Below are 18010 nucleotides of genomic sequence, written 5' to 3'. Positions count from 1 at the left end.
GGGGACAGGTGTGTTGATAATGTTACGTGTTCTTTGTGGGCGGGCAGGGTAGTCAGATGGCTTCGTCTCCAGCACTCATCTTGCTCCTCTCTTGGAGTTTTGGCCCTGAACATCCACTCCACTGAAGTGTTCCTCCAGGGAGCCTTCAGTGCAATAGCATCTCAATTACGGAATTGATCGTTGGCCGGATCAATATAATCAGTATTATTAAAACGCCAACATGGAGTGGATTGGATGGGCTCTATGTGGATAAAGAGCAGCTTACTGCTGCAATAAAAAGTAGGAACAAATGTAATCCTGTGATTGAAGAAATAAGAAAGGCAGCTCTTTAGTGGCCAAGCTCAGTGCACAAGTTAAGCCCTATAGTCCAGACATCTCTGGTTCCAGCCTGGGCTGTGTCATTAGCCGCCTCTACCCAGGAATCGTCAGACAGAGGAAGATTGCTTGGTGCCACAAGGGCAGGGCAAGGTGGCCAGGGTGGTCTCGGATTCAGCCCAAGGGCAGCCCCTGACACCTGCCACACGCTTGCAGTGATGCTGGCGCAAAATCCATTGCTCCTCGGAGTGGCTCTACCCGTCCTGTAAAGCGCTAGGGAGCTCACAGCATGGCAAGTGACGAATGGCCGTGTGAAGAGGTGGCGTGTTGATGGAGCATGTCTGCACCTCCTCTTTGTCCCTAAACGGAGTGTGGGATGTAGCATTTAAATCGAGCCTTGAAACGTTTGGCAAAGAATTTGCAATTGCGTCGAGGTAAGCTGGGTATGCAGAAATATATTTTAAAAAGTGGAAGTCACTGTATAATCAATCCAAATAATTTTCTGTTTAAAAAAAATATTTTCAGAAAGGGCGTGATGCCCATTTTTCTCTTTACCATTCAGCAAGTCTAGTGGTATGGACCCAGTTGTGTCATATACTGTAGACCAGGTTTCCGGGCATGCTCAGTGTGTTTGTCTCCCTGCAGGGATTATTGACAGCACGGTTGGGGACACGAGACAAGTGGTGGCCGTGACTGGAGACGGAACCAATGATGGCCCTGCCCTCAAGAAGGCGGACGTTGGCTTCGCCATGGTAACCGAGCCTAACTTTTGCCGAGGCGTTTCGTACTTGCCTGCCGGACTCTCTTTATAACCTCAGTTGTTCCAAAGCCTTTCAGCTGCTGAGTGCTTCTTTAATATTCTTCTTGCCCACAAACCTCTCATGTTTACAATGTGCCACTGCCCTTTTCTCCACTGTTTTTTTTATTTGTTGCACAATTAAGGGGGTTAAACCCCCCCAGTAATGCAGAGAGAGGATGGGAACGACCCCAGTATTGAGGTGTCTGCTTTTTAGGTCTTAAAGCTAATAAAATCATTTAATCTGTCTTAAAATGACTCGCACTACATAGCTGCATGAAAAATCGTGGTCTCTGAAATAAGCCATACGCAATGTGTACCCACCTCCTTCGCTAGGGATTTGTGTTTCCACCCTGCACTATGGATGCTGTGCATGTTTGCAAGTATTTCTGTGCATTTTTTTAAACAAAACCTTCTATCATGTTTACTATTTTTAGACGTAAGCCAAAGTAAAAAAGGCTTTACAAGGAAGATGCCAAGAAAGTACCCCCAATAAATTCTCAAACTTTTAATGATTGGTGTCAGAGGCTGCTGCCAGCTCCATTGTCTTGCTAACATAAATTAGGAAGCCTGCTGTTCCTGCAGTGGAATCTGGAGACTGTTTTCTGTGAACAGTGTGACTCAGAGGCACATGAAGGCTGGAGCCAGTGAACACGCTGGGGTTGTTCTTTTTCGAATTTAAGGCTCACTCGCAGGCCTGGGCTGTTTTTGTGTTGTCATTATTCGGTAAAGGTTGGCACGCAGCATGTGGCTGCCTCTGCAACGGAAGGCAGAAGAAATAAGCTTGACCAAATTGGGCTGTGTGATGGCAGCAATAGAGATTGCATTATTGGGGATTTTTCTTCCCATTTTCTTTGACCACCTTGCCATCATGAATGTGAAAGACACTTAAGGGAAAATGAATGATTCTGAAGGCGGAATGCTCCAGGGTTAGGACCCAAATCTGATTTTTTTTAAATTCAATCTGTGTACCAGCAGTACCCTCCAGATGTGTCCTTTGTTTGTGACTTTGACTGCCTGGGATAATGGCTGGCATCTCCCCACTGGAGCAACACTGGCCATTACTGGGCTTGGAGTTTTGTTTTATTTGTATAACATTTCACAAAGTTTCATCTTTCTTAAATATTTGTACCTTTGAACCTTTGACTTAATTTGGTTCATCCACTAAGTCGATTGTACAGTGAGATGGGAATGTAACTTAGGGGTTCTCATGTTGCTGTTCTAAATGGCTAAATCACTGATGCAATGGGCCAAAACATATTAGCCATTGCATGCTTCAAAGGTGAGCATCAGAAAATAATAGATTTCCTATAAAACTGAACCTGCTCTCCATTAATCCTGTATTTCCAAACTAATGGTCCTCAACACTTCAGGCAGTTCTGCTTTATTGTGGTTCATGTAACCCCAGCATTGCTCTGTAGTTCTTAGGTCACTGTCATTCTATTGATGATTAGCTAATTAAGCCTTTTTGTAATCTAATTAAAGATGTAACAAGGGAGTTGTGAAGGTCAATGAAATGGGCTGGAGCTGGAATGAAGGGGGAGCCACAGGAGCAGTGGTTGAGAGAAAGCTGACCTGCTTCCCTTGTGCCTCCAGGGTATCGCTGGGACAGACGTGGCAAAGGAGGCCTCTGACATCATCCTGACCGACGACAACTTCACCAGCATCGTGAAGGCGGTGATGTGGGGCCGCAACGTCTACGACAGCATCTCCAAGTTTCTGCAGTTCCAGCTGACCGTCAACGTGGTGGCCGTGATTGTGGCCTTCACCGGTGCCTGCATCACTCAGGTACGATCTCGCTGCAGACCGGCCTGCACACTTCTGTGTGTGCTGCAGGTGCAGGTGGTGGAACGGCCAAGCACAAGGTGTGTTCAAGTCTGTCTGGTTTCGAGGGATTTGGGGGGAAATCTAGAGTTCTAGCTTAGTGGATTTAGCCGGGGCTATTTTACGATGCAGCATCTCTGCCATCACGCAGAGGTGACGAGTCGGCAGGGTAGCTGGCTTCTTTATGCATGTTTGACTTTTAAACAAGCGTACTGCTCCACAAGCTGTGTCAAGCCACATGGTTCACAGCCTCTGCCTTGCTTGTCCTCTGACAATCGGCCGAGACACTCCAGTCCAGTTTTGGTGGGTTTAAGACTCTTCTGCTGCCCTGGATTTCTAGCCTAGCCCTGGTGCTCTCTCACTCTCTGCGTCCCGCTGCTCCCCCAGGACTCCCCTCTGAAAGCCGTGCAGATGCTGTGGGTGAACCTGATCATGGACACCTTCGCCTCCCTGGCCCTGGCCACTGAGCCGCCCACGGAGTCCCTGCTGCTCCGCAGACCCTACGGCCGCAACAAGCCCCTCATCTCGCGCACCATGATGAAGAACATTCTGGGGCATGCCGTCTACCAGCTCACCATCATCTTCACCCTCCTGTTTGCTGGTACGATGAGCTACCCAAACCTCCAGTGGGGCCTTATTCCACTATACAGCAGGCACATTGGGAGGGTGTTCCTCTTGCTTGTTTGTAACTCTATTTTTAACCAGTTTACAAGTTGTGCATTTTAAAACGCACTAATTCCAAGGATACTGTACTCATTTCTTGAGAGGATGATATTATAATACCATCTTGGAGTTTTACTTATAAAAGTAGAAATGTATCCATTTGTATGTATGAAACTTCCAAAACCTTCCTTCTTAAGTTACCTACCATGCTCCAAAATATGAGAATCCATTTCTTCACTCAACTTCCACCTCCCTGACTGTACCAGTGTCATAGTGCTTGGTCACAGAATGAAGACTTGTTCTTTCCGAATCAGGGGAGAAGTTCTTCGACATCGACAGCGGGCGTAACAGTCCACTGCACGCGCCCCCCTCTGAGCACTACACCATCGTCTTCAACACCTTCGTCTTGATGCAGCTGTTCAACGAGATCAATGCCCGCAAGATCCACGGGGAGAGGAATGTCTTCGAGGGCATCTACCGCAACCCCATCTTCTGCGCAGTGGTGATCGGGACCTTTGCCTGCCAAGTACGTGCCAGGATAACACTTCCTGGATCCTTAAATGTGCAAGTCAGATCGGGTGTTGAGTGCTGCATGTTTATGAACATGAAGTTAGTCATTTGTTGAGGTCAGTTCCTGTTGGGTTATCGATGTTAATATACAGAATAACAAAATGGTATTTGCAGGCATTAATCTAACTTAAACTGCAGCCCCTAGTCTGAAGTGTGCCCTGGTGGGGTGCTGATGGCACAGTGGGCCTTGGACTACTTCAGTCTCATTCTGTCAGATCAATTTTGTTTTTCATATTGAACTACATTTTTTTTATTTTAGTGTTTTAATACACCTACTGCAATTGTAAGTTTTATGTACAAGTTACAAGTGGTTTTATTACTGTTGATATGACTTCTCTGCTTTTTATTATTGTGATGTGTAATTTCAACCATTGAGGTAGAATGTGTGCAATGTGAATAAACTAGTATAATTATATATACAAGATAGAAAACTGCAGTATGTTAGAAGCTTTTCTTGATTAAGTATGTTTTCACAAAGTGCTTCCCTGCAGGCTCAACCAGTTAAGGTGTTCTCCCGAGCAACAGGTGTTCGACCATGGGTTTGAACCTGGGTCTTGTCTAGCAGACTGTGACTGAAGTGCCTCAAGAGGCAGTAGGGTTAGATAAGTCAGGACTCATGACTCTCAAGCCTCCCAGGCACACTCAGGCAGGTAGTGCTGTCGGTGAGGGATGCTGTTCTCCCCCAATCAGTGCTGAACATTGGCCTGTGATGTATTAAGAGGCGTGGCTTGCAGGTGGGCGGAGTCGGAGGAGTCTTTCTGCACTCGCAGGGATTTGTGAGGGATTTGACTGCCCATGTATACCAGCAATGTTTGGGAGCACTTTACGTAGTAAAACAGGAACAGAACATTAAATGGAAAATAGAACAAAATGTAGAAAAGAGAAAACTCCAACTAAGGCTTTAGTCTAGATTTACAAACTGGGAAAGAGTGCCAGGAAGTGAGTTCCAGAGCTGGGGAGTAAGTCAGCTGAAAGCAAGCACCCCGAGACACCTGTACCTATAAGAAGGTATTAAAGTGTGCCTCAGTAGAGCATAAACCCTGCTTTGCACTTAGCATTCTCATTTCTTCCTAAGTATTGCAGGGATTTGGTTTGTAGGTCTTTAAAAGTTAAAAGTAACATTTTCTCCCTCACTTCCTCCCTCTCCCTTGAGTGCAGTTACGGGAATCGTAGCTGCGAGCCGAGTCGTGAAAAAGTCATCAAGTCGGCTAGAACCAAAAATAACTGCCAATTTACGAAAAACAAGCTTGGCTCGTCGCAGCGCTTCTGAGCGAGCGAGCGAGCTGGATACGGCGGAGGGGGGGTCCCCCCGAGTCCTCTCCTAACATCTGAGGCTTCTTCCCTCTTTCTGAATCCGTCTCAGATCATCATTGTCCAGTTTGGAGGGAAGCCCTTCTCCTGCTCCGGCCTGACTGTTGACCAGTGGCTGTGGTGTGTCTTTATCGGTGTGGGCGAGCTGCTCTGGGGTCAGGTGAGGACAGGTCCCGTTGACCTTAAACCTATGGGTAGAGAATGGGAGCACAAGAGAGGAAAAAGCTGGTTGGAGAATGTATTCATCCTGTCAAAACACAGTCCTCCTATTAATTACAACAGTTGTTGTAATTTCTAACCTAATTATATTGTGAGTACATAAAGGGCTATTGCTTTTCAAAGGGAACATGATATCATCCCACTGAAGGTCAGCCTGATTTTCAGTTTTCTTTATTACTACACTTTGCTTGGGAATGCAGCTAGCAGTTGCTCTTTTTTCATTTTTGCTCTGTAGCTGTGTAGTTTGTTTTGTAAGCAGTTTCATGTCTGAACTGTTGAATACCGGCTTGTGCTAAGGGAATTATAACTGTAAAAGACATTTGGATGAACTAATACCCACCACATTAAATCACTGAATCAGAAGAGTTCCTGATTATTAGAATCTACGTTTCTGAGGGACACGAGCAACATCAGTAGTGTCTCACGCACAGATGGCTGGAAAGAACTTGAGGAGGTACTGGCTCAAATACATCCTGAACTTTATTCCTGAATATCTGCAGCTGTCACCCACCTGGGATTCTTTCCTAGACACTGTACATCAGAGCCCTGTGCGTGCATGGATCTTTCTGCCGCTGCCTGATGGAAGGGATAAAATATCGGCAAAAGCCAGAAGAAGCAATTACCGCCCTTACAGTTTTGTCATTTTTTTTAAATGGGGTTGTGGGCGGGGAAAAAGTTTATTCTTGGAGCCTTGCAGGCTTGAGGCGTGGAGACAGTCTGTGTAAAGTTCTTCGACCAGAGGAACAGAGTTTCCAAAACTCCCAGCATCGAGAGCTTTGTCATAACGAATTCTGCCAATCTGCCTTGGCGCGGATGAAAGCGTTTTGTCCCAGGTTTGCGAGCTCCCCTGGGACCCGTTGCCTCCACAAGATACTCCCTCTGCGTCTCGTCACGCATCATCCAGTGAAGACAGCCTGCATTCGCTTCTTATGCTTACTGTGTGAAAACACCCAGGACTACACAACCAGCCTGTGCCCTGTTCCTGGCACACGTGCCTGCTCATGGGCTCTTGGTTATAAAGCCTTTGCTGAGCAGAGCAGCACTTAGATCTTTGACAGCTGGGATGTGAATTAAGTGAAACAGCCTGTAAACGCTTGAGGCAGGTATTCAGCGTGTATCGCTCCTTGTAGGTGAAAATGCCATTGATGCTTTCAGAATCTGTTCCCGAATACCTAGAGCAGAGCGATCAGAGAAGATGCCAAAAGAACTGCTGGCATTTCCTGTGGCAGTGCAATAATAACAGGATGCACCAGTAATTCGTACTGTTTTAGGTTTCTAAAAGGAGATGCTCTTCGTCTTACTTAAAGATGTTGTTTTACAGATTTATAGTATTTTTTTATTGTTCAATTTTTTACGAATTCAGCATATGTAGGTGACGGGACTAGTTTTGTGTCAAGTGGAAGAAACAGAGGAATGTTGTGTGTAAACAAGCTTGTAAACTACAGTTTTGTCACTTAAGAGTGAAGAAACAATACTATCCAGAGCTGCCAAACCTGTAGACTGTTTTTAGTAACTTTGCTTTCACAATTCTCACCACTGGGACCATGGGTAGTGTTGATTCCAGCAGTCGAACTGCAAGTCTTGCAACACAATGAATTTTCATCAGATTTGCTAGTTTTTTTTTTGTTGAAGTCAGTTTTGACTTTTGTTAATTGATCATTGCTGTGGGGGCTTACCTATGTAATGTGATGTGGGGGTGGGATGCCTGCTTGTGGTTTTTTGAGTGTCTTAAAAAAAGTATCTTCTGTGCATCTGAAATAGAGGAAAGTCTATAAGAATGTAAGTTACCAACAAGATGACAAGATGACATTTGACTCATCTCAGTTGATTAGCAGTTAAGTATTGAATTGTTCCCAGGATCTTACCCAGCCACTTCTTGAAAGATGCCAAGGTATCTGTCTCATCAGTATGGTTGTGTAGCTTGTTCCAAACTCCCACAACCCTATGGGTAAAGAAGTGCCACCTGTTCTTGATTTTTAACACACTTTGTCCGTGTTTCACTGTTCATTCTCAAATAGGACATCAATTTTAAAATGGAGGTGAAGCCATCAAATATAAGAAAAAAAAGGCGACGGGTAAAGACTCTAAAACTAATCATAATTAGTATCCTGCTAGACTGCTTGCCCGCTTGAAGATCCTGAGTAGGGGATTGACTGCAGTGTGACACTGCGCCCTTGTCCTCCCTCTAGCTGATCTCGGCCGTTCCCACCCACCGGCTGAAGTTCCTGAAGGAGGCCGGACACGGCATAACCAAGGAGGAGATCCACGAAGAGGAGTTCACGGAAGGGGCGGATGAAATCGACCACGCTGAGATGGAGCTGCGCCGGGGCCAGATTCTGTGGTTCAGAGGCCTCAACCGCATCCAGACGCAGGTACGCCACCCCCCCAAAACCCCCCCTGCCCCAGGGAATACCGTCGGGAAGCACTAACAGCCCTTTCCGTCCCCAGGCGCTGTGGGCGACATGCTCCCAGCCACGTGTCCTTGCCGTGAGAGGAGCCCCCTGGAGCTCTGCTACAGTAACACCCTCCTCCTCTCTTCCCACACTCTGGTCCCTCACTCCTCACTATCTTTCATCTAGGGGGGGCCGCGCCTATCTCCCATTCCGGACAGTTTCTTTTTAGCAGAGTCACGGTCACAGTTACAGCATGTAGTATGTTAGAGCTTGAGGTTTGTGTTTGCACACCGCCTTTTATTTTTCTGAAGGAAGTTATTTATTTTTGGTGTCTCAGACCTAATAATAAGCTGTGACTTGTGAATGAACCAATCTGGTGACTTTTCTCACAAGCTTCCTTCACCGAGAGGTGGTGCGAATCTCTCGATGAGACAGTGAAAGGGAAGCCTCTCTAGCCGAGCTGTGTGACTACTGCTAGAGCTGCTTTTTGTTTTTTTGTAATTTCCAGAACCAAATATTGTACGATCCCTCTTCCTTTCCTCTCGCCCACCCTTCAAACACCAAACTATCTACACCACAAGTGCCCACACTCTTGTTTTATAAACAAGGCCAAAACCTGTTGTTTATGAGAAAAAAAGAACAAAGTTTTGTTTGCGTTTGACCCACAAAGAAAATCACTAGGGGAAAAAGTCCCTTTTATTGGTTGAGGTCAACCCCGAAATCTTCAAACAGTTTCCCTCTTTATAGTTGTGGTTTTGTTTGTTTGGAATTATTGTCTCATTTTTCCAAAACGTTATAGAGTGGCTTTCACAAGGTGGGGAAGGATGATTTTCCCCGATTTTTTTTTCATTTCTTAGTGTTCTTTTGTCTCTACGGGCTTGTTGGACGAATGTTCTTCCTCTCTTGTTTGATTACTTACTGTGACCATTAAAATGTATTTAATAGCATCCTTTCCTTTTTTAGGACAGAAACCCATCCAAAGCTGAGCGGTCTGGGTTTTGTAAGCTTGTGCTTGCCTGGTCTCCTTTCCTACTGTTTACAAGCAAACCCAACTTGCCGCCCTCCTCCTCCTCCCCCCCTTGCCCAGTCTGTCTCTCTTGTGAGGATACTGTACTTGGAAGCAGTCTCCTAGCTACTGGGGATTGAACAATGTACTCTGAATTTGTTTTTACCTTTGAGCACTGTGCTGTTATTTGCTTTTAATAAAATCGCTGGAGGTATGGATTGGAGCTAGCTATGACAAAGCATGGCAAGGAAGTTCTAGGTTTTAATTTTTCCTTCTTTGAGGAGGTAGTAAGGGGGGCTGTAAAATGAGAGAGAAAAGAGGTGAGAAACTGGTGGGGATGGTTTCTGATCAGGAACAGTGATTAAAGGCCTTGTGAGAAGTAAACTGTAGAGACCAGGGTCGTTTTCCCTTGTGTTGTCTACAACACAATTTTTCTGGTGCAATATTTTTTTTTGCTGGGAGGAAAAAATGGAAAATTCCAGTAAAGCACAGCTGTTTGTTTCCAGGTAGCAGTGTAGGAGTATCCTTTTGAATTTTGAAAAGCAGTAGAATACATTCCCTATTATTATGCATTATATAAATGTTCCATAATTTAGATTTCCTGAGAATGATCCGCCTTTCATTTATTTATTTGTTTGTATACCTCAGGATGGCACATCTGTGGGCGCAATCATTTCAATAAACACAATACGCCTTCAAACCTGTGTTTTCCAAGACCAGAGAAGAGAGGTTTGTGGTCTCTAGCAGGAAGTGATAAAATATAAGAGTGCAGCTGGAGGCAAATCTCTCTCTCTCCCCCCCTCCCCCGGTGACACTTTTTTGTGATGAAAAGCACAAAAACTGCAGTTAAGCCATATATGGATTGTGCAGTTAAATTTCAGGCGGATGTGTGGTATGGGGGAAGTGGGGGTATTTTTAACATCGAGGCACAATCTTCTCTTCACAGATTTCTTTTAAATCGGGCAAACCGGTGTATAATATACGAAAGATGCCCTGTCCCGTTTCATTTTTCTCCTAATGAGGCTGTTGAACTAATGGATTTTTGGACATTTTACTTTCGAAGAATGGTATTCATTAATTCACCAGTTTTGTCCAGTTCAGTAGATACTATAAGCAAAGTAGTTTTTCAAAGGATAAAAGAGCACTTTTACAGAGGAAGGAACCTAATTCACCCACCTCGGAAGCACAGTACCTTCCTGGGTGACATACAGCAGCATTCCTGCACAACAGACCAGGGGGAGGAGTGAGAAATTACTCTACCAGTTGAATTAAAGGGGGTCTTTAGGGAGACCAGAATGTATGATCCCAGAGTGGAAATTTGCCAGGATAGCAGGCAAATAGCACCTCCTATAGCAGTGCATCTCCCATCACTATGCTGAGACATTCTAATTGAGAAGGAAGATCGCCACCTACCGGTCAACCAAGACTGCAACTTACAGCAGCAACCTGATTTGTCTAAAAGGTCTCCCATCCTAGTGCTGAGCAGGCCAGTCCCTGCTGCAGATCTTCCGACATCTGACAATCAAACTGGAAGGCACTAATGCAGCTGCTAACTAAACTGTGGATTTAGCAAAGGGATGTTTTCCAATTTTATTTACTGATTATCTTAGCAGCAAAAATGTTAATCTGAACAAATTGATTTTACTGTAGATGTCATCTTGTACATATACAACATCATACAGTAGATGTCTTTAAAACTTAAGGAATTAGTAAATAACATTCGTGGAAATTGTCATCAACTGGACTCATTGCCCAATACCCAATACCATCAGTGCTAGCCAAACATCTAACAAAGTGAAACATTTAAAGGTAGGCATGATAAAACAGTCAAGCTTAAGCCTTCATTGAGGAGAACAAATGAGAACTACTTGTTCTCCAGCTTACTAATTATTGGTTTATTAATAGAATATTTTTTCTTTGCCTGCACTCTAACTTAAGGATGGAAAATGCACAGGCAAAAGAAGAATCCATGTGTAATCACAGTATAAAAATATTGCCAAGATATTCTTCAGGCGTGTTATGGCAAATTGTTTTTGTTGAGACAGAAAGCACTGCTGCGACAATGTTGGTTAACATTTGGAGCACAGTGTGTATTCTTTTTCTTTTCCTTGCAGATTAAAAATTTATGAGACCACATAAACACTAGCACATGGACTGCCATCCATAGCTAGGCGTACAAAAGCCTAGTTTAATGTTTCTCGCATAGTAGCACACCCACGCTCAGCATATTGTGTCCATACACTGTTAAAGTCTCCCTATATCTCCTCTTCTAAAAGGCATCTGCTTGCAAGCTGTCGAGCACTGCATTGTAGTTGTGCAGTTGTACACCTTTGGTACTTGTGCGGTTGGCTTTATTTTCCATTTGTTTCTCCCAGACTGATTCTCTGATGTTCTTTTTTTATTGGTTTCCTCCTGGTTCTTGTTTCATCAGCTCTTGTAAATGGGAGGAGCTCTTGAGTCTGTTGTAGAGGTTTTTGTCTTCTAAACATCTGGGTTCTCTCTGTCCTATGACTTCATCTCCTGTGTGCTCATTCCGCCCACTTTTCTCACCTGTGTCCTCCTTCCCTTGTTCTGTAACCTCTCTGTAAATACAAATTTCATCTCCTGCAGTTTAAGGAGGTTAAGGGTTGATCACTACCACTCGCCAGACACATGCTAATGGACCCAGTTCATGTTTTTGCTTTCTGAGTGCTGATGTCTGGTTTGCTTTGACAATCTCAGAATGGAAGCCATTGATTAGCAGGTGATTTTGGGTCAAAATAACATCTTAGTATTGGAGAAAAAAAGCAAGTAAGCATTTGTCTGATTAATTCAGCCTTAGATTCCCCCCCTTTCCCCAACCCCTCATGGCGTCCTCCAATTTCTGTGCTGCCGACTACTTCCCTGCCTCTTTTCCTGCCTCCATCCCTTCCCTGAGCTGTGTTTGCCCATGTCTGTTCCTTCTCAACCCCACCACCTCCCTCCCATACCTGACCCTCTGCTCTCAGGTCTCCTCCCTCGCTCTCACTAACTGGACCGTGATTGGTTATTTCTCTGTTCACGCGTGCTCCGCCAGCCCATGGCGGGTCTCCCTCTTACTCTCCTGTTCTTTGCAGATGGACGTTGTTTATACATTCCAGACGGGCGCGACAGCAGTGCCCGGGGCCCTACGTCGGCAGCCCTCGGTGGTCAGCCAGCACCACGACGTAAAAACTGTTTCTAGCCCCGCCCATGTAGCGATTTCCTCTTCCTCCTTGTCCGCCAATTCTGCCGCCACTAGTGCTGCCGCTCCACCGCCTGTCACAGCCTCCGCTTCCTCTTCTACTGCAGGCAGTGAGTGTGCGGTGTCTCTACCAACCAAAGCTGCATGATCTAATTAATGATTGTTAACTGACAATGCCAATAATAACCACCTCTTCTCTCTCTCTCTAACTCACTCACTCACTCGTGTGCGCACACACTCTTGTGTACAGCGGCTGCGTTTTGAATCGCTCTGCATCTCTACCTCTTTCTACCTTGTGCATTGCATTGTTTTTTCCAATTCTTTGCATACAAACTTGCATGAGTTAACCCTCGGAAGTTTGGCGTGGAGCCCGCCGACCCCTCCACCACCCCCTCCGCCTTGTCCTTAGCGAGTCAAGTTCATGCACAGCCTTAGGAGAATGAAAGGCTAATCACTGCCGGCCTATCCAATTTCATTCACCCTAATTGTTCTTCAGCAAGAACAATAAGCGTTTTGCTTTTGTTAATGACTTTTTTTTACTTTGAAAAATTACACTGGTAATTCAAATCTTCAGAGAATAGTCCTCGATCGCATCCACCCTTTTATCTACCCTGAAACGCTAATGCTTTGTGTGATTATGTAGGCGTTGATCTTAAGTAGTGCAAGATTTTAAATGGGGAAAAAAGTAACTCCCGAGGGTTAACGGCACTATAAATAACCATGCATCTCTTATTTTCCGCGGCTGCCTGCATCTTGAAAATCTGTATCTCTCTCACCCCATAATGCCTTATTGCCAGCTAGATTTGCCACCCATTCTAATTTGTTGGGAAAAGCATGTTTGCTCAAGTGGCATGTCAGAGCTGGATGGCTGGACTTCTGTGGTGTTCCGAGGCTGGGAATTGCAGAGGGCGATACCGGCACCACTCCATTCTCCAGGGAGCAAATGAACGTGTCATTGTAGACAACCACCTATAACCCAAGGGGAACGGAGAACCTGAGTCAGCACAATGCAGTTTTTATCAGCTCGCTGAGGGACAGAGAAATTCATTGCAATGAAAGATTAGAGTCTGGGCAATAAAACGTTGACAATGGATGTGTAGCCCATGGCATCGATTCAGATGCCGCTGTTCAGAAAAACCCATAAGGTTGCTCTGCAAAGTGAGTCAGCAGAATATATCAAATTCCTCTGACACTTGGAAGACACTGTTCTCAGTGTGTTTTTGCAGGGATTATGAAATTACCCTTCCTTTCTCCTTGAAAGAATTTGGGATAAAATGTGTCAAGCTGCTTTTTTAGTAAAAATGTGCCTCACTACTTAATTCAAAATCCTGCTCCTAGATCAACAGCTCTAAATGAAAAATAATCTCTACAGAAGATTGGGTGCATGTTGTGCCCTTTACTGAAAGGGACTGTCAAAATCGCCCTCTTTCTGGGCTGCTCAAGTCCTGTTTTGAAGCTGATCGGGCAGATAGAGCCTGGAGAGGCTCCGACGCCCTGAGCACAGCGTGTGTGTGTGGTGCTGGTGCCCTCTGCCACCCAGCCTGCTGCGCCTTCAGGAAGGTGCCAGACCCACAGGGCACCGAGCTGCATGAGAAACTGCTCTGCTGCAGCAGATGCCCCCTCTCTGCCGATTGGCGCTGACCTCCTGCTCTCTTCTTTTCACTTGGTGTCCCGGGAGGAGTTATGACTCAGAGCTGGGGGGTTTCTCCACCTCGATAGCGGCTTTTCTTTCTCCTGGACTCTTGACAGTAGCCCTTGCTTTTTCAGACCTGCCGCAGAATTATTTGTACAGGCCTGCTACAGCTGCTCATCAGCTGAGGGGGGCAGTGTTCTGAAAGCAGGGCTTTTCAAAGAGCTTCTAGAAAGATCCTTGGATTGTGTCATTTCCAAGGAGAAGGGAAAGGTAATGTGCGTGTTGCATACTGTAAATTGAATTTTCCTAATTTCCCACAGACATTGCCCAGCTTTAAGAAAATTTAAATTATTTTAAAAACCATAACATAGAATTTAAAAGTAAATATTTGGGACCATGCCTTAATTTTTTGCCATTCTACATCTATAGATAAATTCAATATTTAAAATACTGAGTATTTTTACTAGTTGTGTTAACTCTTATCGTATCCTCGTATGTCCTCAGGTAGAATACTTCTTTATAGTCTCAGTGCCATAATGTAAATCTGCAGATTTATGTCATAATACAAAAAACAAGCTGATTTGATTACTGATCAGGGAAAAACAAACCTTCAAGCCTAATGCAAACTGGAAATCTGGATGACAAATTCAATTATTTGTGAGATTGGGTCAATTTCAGTGCAAGAGCTTGTTAAAATTCCTATCTTGGTGCTAGAGCCACGAAACAGCTCAGGTCTGTGTCCTATCTCCAGTCTGTTCAGCTCACTGGATTACTGCTGGATTTCATTCACTTAACCAAATCTCCTTACATCTTTTCCACTATTCATTTTGAGCAACCAAGACTGCGTGCACTTTGAATGCATTGTTCTTTGCCTGTCTGTCATTCTATCCTGCACACCTGTCTCTCTCTCTCACAGGGTTTGTTCACTTCCTTCCAGCAAATCACAGAGGCAGGTGGGCTCCCAGGAGAAAACATTTAAAGAATTAAAAAGCAGCTTCTTCATGTGATGGGACCTTCCTGCTGTGAATTAGAACATCTGTTAATTTAGAAATTCTGCCTTCTGATCCTGTTAAAAAGGCAAAGCCGTGAGAGAACAAAAGTTTTTTCTTGAAATCGCCAGACTTGTCATTTTGAGCTGCCTCATTTTGAAATAGCCTGTTCTGAATTGACATTACATTAAAGACCTTTTACTAGTACTGAAGAGGTAAAGATCTCCATCTTCAAGCCAGATCCTAGACTTTAATGCTAGGTTTTACTGGTCCAGTGACCACGGATTATCTTGCCATGTCAAATAGGATAGAACAGCATCGAAAATGAGACATGTCTTGGTTTTGTACAACTGCCTTCTGACCACAGAGTTTAATTAAACTCAAAATAATATTAATTAACATTTAATCCCCTTTAGATGAAACCCTTATTGTATTCAGATGGATAATGTCAGTGTTATATTTCCCTGAAATTTGGAGTAAGAACTTGTTACAGAGAGGAAAACATACATTAAACATTTTATTTTTAAAGGTTAATTTCTATTTTTTTCCCCTGGCTGATGTTCCTCATTTGCTTTTCCTGTTCCCTTTGAGATTATTTAAATTAATATGGACAGCATTATTTGTTGCAAGGGCTGCCTTGAAGATGGCTAATTAAGATAAGTCTGGTAAACTGGAAAGGCTCACTGTTGTCAGAATTTAAACTTCGTTATCATGTTTAATTAAGCTGCTCTTTAATTCCTAACTGGGAGTCCGCCTCCCGCAGAAGTTCTGCATCAGCTACTGTACCTACAGCAAAAAACTTCAGTAGTTATTATAAATAGCAGAAGGAGTCTCTTTCTCGGTACTTGTTACAGCATGGTGAGTTAAGAGCATGCTGTGGGTGGAGCTTCCACGCTCCCTCCACGCTATTACCCCACCCATTAGTGGGAGGGGTTTCAATAGGAAGTATCCTCCCACAAGCGGTTTGTCTGAAATCAACAGACAGCTTCCTGACATACTTTTACAATGTGTAACTTCATGAGTTTTTTTTGTGTTTGCATTGTTCTTTGTAATCAGTGTTGAGTGCATTTAAGTGAGACACAACTAGGAAATAACCCTTTCTGTAATGTATAATCTCCCTTGGTTTTAACAGGTTTTATTGAATTTAGACATATCGTTGGAGCATGACTACCAATTGTATACGTCTTAATCTCCATGTTTCCCATTGTAAACTGGGGGCATGTGCCATAAATTTCAGTGCAAAATCAAAATACTGTACAGAAAGGGTTACAGCATCTGTAACAATTAGGTGTGTTATGTATGTAGGTAGATGGCTGGATTTCTTTTCCCAAAGTGGGAACTGGTGATGTAGGGGGTGTGTATTGCCGTTTTTACCAAAGGAATATCTTTTTATCCGAAACTGGTGATTGCATTTCTGTGCTTACAGAATACCAAAATATTAAAATACGTACCAAAAAGTGAGATGACCGATAAATTCCGAATACCCTTATTAAAAAATTTCTGGAAAAAAGGTTTTAGTATGGTCTAAAGGTTACTATACTGGCACTTTTATTTTAAGCTAATTAGTAAGTCAGTACTCACAAACTAAGTCGTTTTTCTGTCCCGGATTGGCTGCAGTTCATATTGGTCTCAGTAGAATTAGAAAAAAGACTCTAGAACAGATTAACGGCCTAATGACATTTGTTTGGAATAGTTGTTTACTGAAATCTATGTAACTATGTACCGCGACAATGAAATTTTAAATGACCTCAGTATTTTGCTCATTTGTCAGGAGCAATGAATGTAGTCTAATACTTTATGAAGTATTAAACTAGGAAACATTTTCCTCCTCTGCCAGTGGTTCCCAACTCTAGTCCTGGAGAGACATGATGTCCTATACGTTTTGCTCCAGCTGAGTTCTTAATCGCGAGCTGTTTTATTTCAATTTCCTATCTGGGGCATATTTGTACATTTGCTTTCAGCTCTTAAAAGGTCAAGTGGGGTTTGTACCGGGTATGACACCCATCTGAGTTTCAGACCAGCTACCTGGAATGTAACCAACTGGGCCTCTGCTGAAGGACAGGGTGGGAGTGACAGAATTGAATTTGAACGCATGTGTGTGTTCGTCGCCTAGTAAGATCAACTAGTGAGAGTCCGAAATAACAGCTAGCACATGAAGGGGAGGCTGCGTCCAGTTCTGTGTGCTGGAGCAGTTGGAATCAGTACCAACATGTGGGTGGGCATCTCTGCCACCAACTGAAGAAAGGGTTTGATTAAAAATCTAAGCAAGCAAGCAGATCCAGCCAGTCTGCTGCTAGCACTGAGGAATAAGAGCTCGGCTGGAATGAGCTCCAGCAGCGTTGGGAACTGCTGCCCTGTGCAGTCCGATCGCTTCCACCTCAGGTGTGCCTGCACACCCCCTGAAGCCAGCGGGGCGCGGGATGTGGCCGAGCTCATTTCCAGCTGGTTTTGCCCCATTTAGCTGCCTTTTGTGGTGAACGTGAGACCTTTCCTTTAAAGGCAATATCTTTCAGATAGGAGCAGTGGATACTGATCAGTAAGGTGGGATTTTCTGTTTAGTTCTAGCCACCCATTTCTCTTCTTTCCATTTTGTTGGCCTGTGCCTCCTTATGTGATTCTATTATTTTGTATGTGTAATTCAGGGTGCTTCTTTAATATTTTTTCTGCTTCTTTTGTTCTACTGTTTGAATACTTTACAGATACCTGTAGTATAGGATTAGGAGTCTGGATCCGTGCTCTGTTATTTTCAGTAACCCTTCTATTTAAGTTTTATCTAAAATGTATCCAGAGCTGTGTTATTGTGCCAGGAGGATGTGGAGGTGATCCACCAAGGCTTTTGATTGTATTAACTGTCACCTCTTACTGTAGATCGGCTAAAAACGTCTGTTAAATCTAAAATTTAAATTAAGCATAAGAGCTGCTCCTGAACAGCTCTGCCCATTTCCACTTTGCTGCTTGTGTTATCTCGGATGTGTCATTGGTGTTGTGCACCTCGGAAACACCTTCTGTTTGCCCTTGTGAATGACTTCCCATCTGTCTTCCTCACCGTGAGATGTTATCTGCATGTGTGCCTGTGCGTATTCTGCCCA

The 18010-nt window shown here is 44.1% G+C and overlaps 1 protein-coding gene across 5 annotated transcripts in view; it reads left to right on the top strand.

Annotated features, from left to right (window-relative positions):
* The window catches only part of atp2b4 (ATPase plasma membrane Ca2+ transporting 4), a 92533-nt gene that overhangs the window by 64168 nt on the left and 10355 nt on the right, over positions 1-18010 (top strand). For 3 of the 5 annotated variants that reach the window (XR_011189683.1, XM_015342720.2, XM_015342719.2), the window contains 6 exons: positions 961-1067; positions 2708-2899; positions 3323-3536; positions 3913-4124; positions 5532-5639; positions 7888-8070. Coding sequence is in view for 4 of the 5 variants with exons in the window: in XM_015342720.2 (XP_015198206.1) it covers positions 961-1067; positions 2708-2899; positions 3323-3536; positions 3913-4124; positions 5532-5639; positions 7888-8070 (1016 nt within the window). In the remaining variant the exon portion in view is untranslated. Of the gene's footprint in view, positions 1-960; positions 1068-2707; positions 2900-3322; positions 3537-3912; positions 4125-5531; positions 5640-7887; positions 8071-12192; positions 12410-18010 lie in introns of all 5 variants that reach the window. The other 2 variants (XM_069190368.1, XM_015342721.2) reach the window with 1 other exon arrangement.

Source organism: Lepisosteus oculatus, chromosome 5, assembly GCF_040954835.1.
Source record: "Lepisosteus oculatus isolate fLepOcu1 chromosome 5, fLepOcu1.hap2, whole genome shotgun sequence".
Classification (NCBI taxonomy): domain Eukaryota; kingdom Metazoa; phylum Chordata; class Actinopteri; order Semionotiformes; family Lepisosteidae; genus Lepisosteus; species Lepisosteus oculatus.
This window is presented reverse-complemented; position numbering and strand designations above follow the sequence as displayed.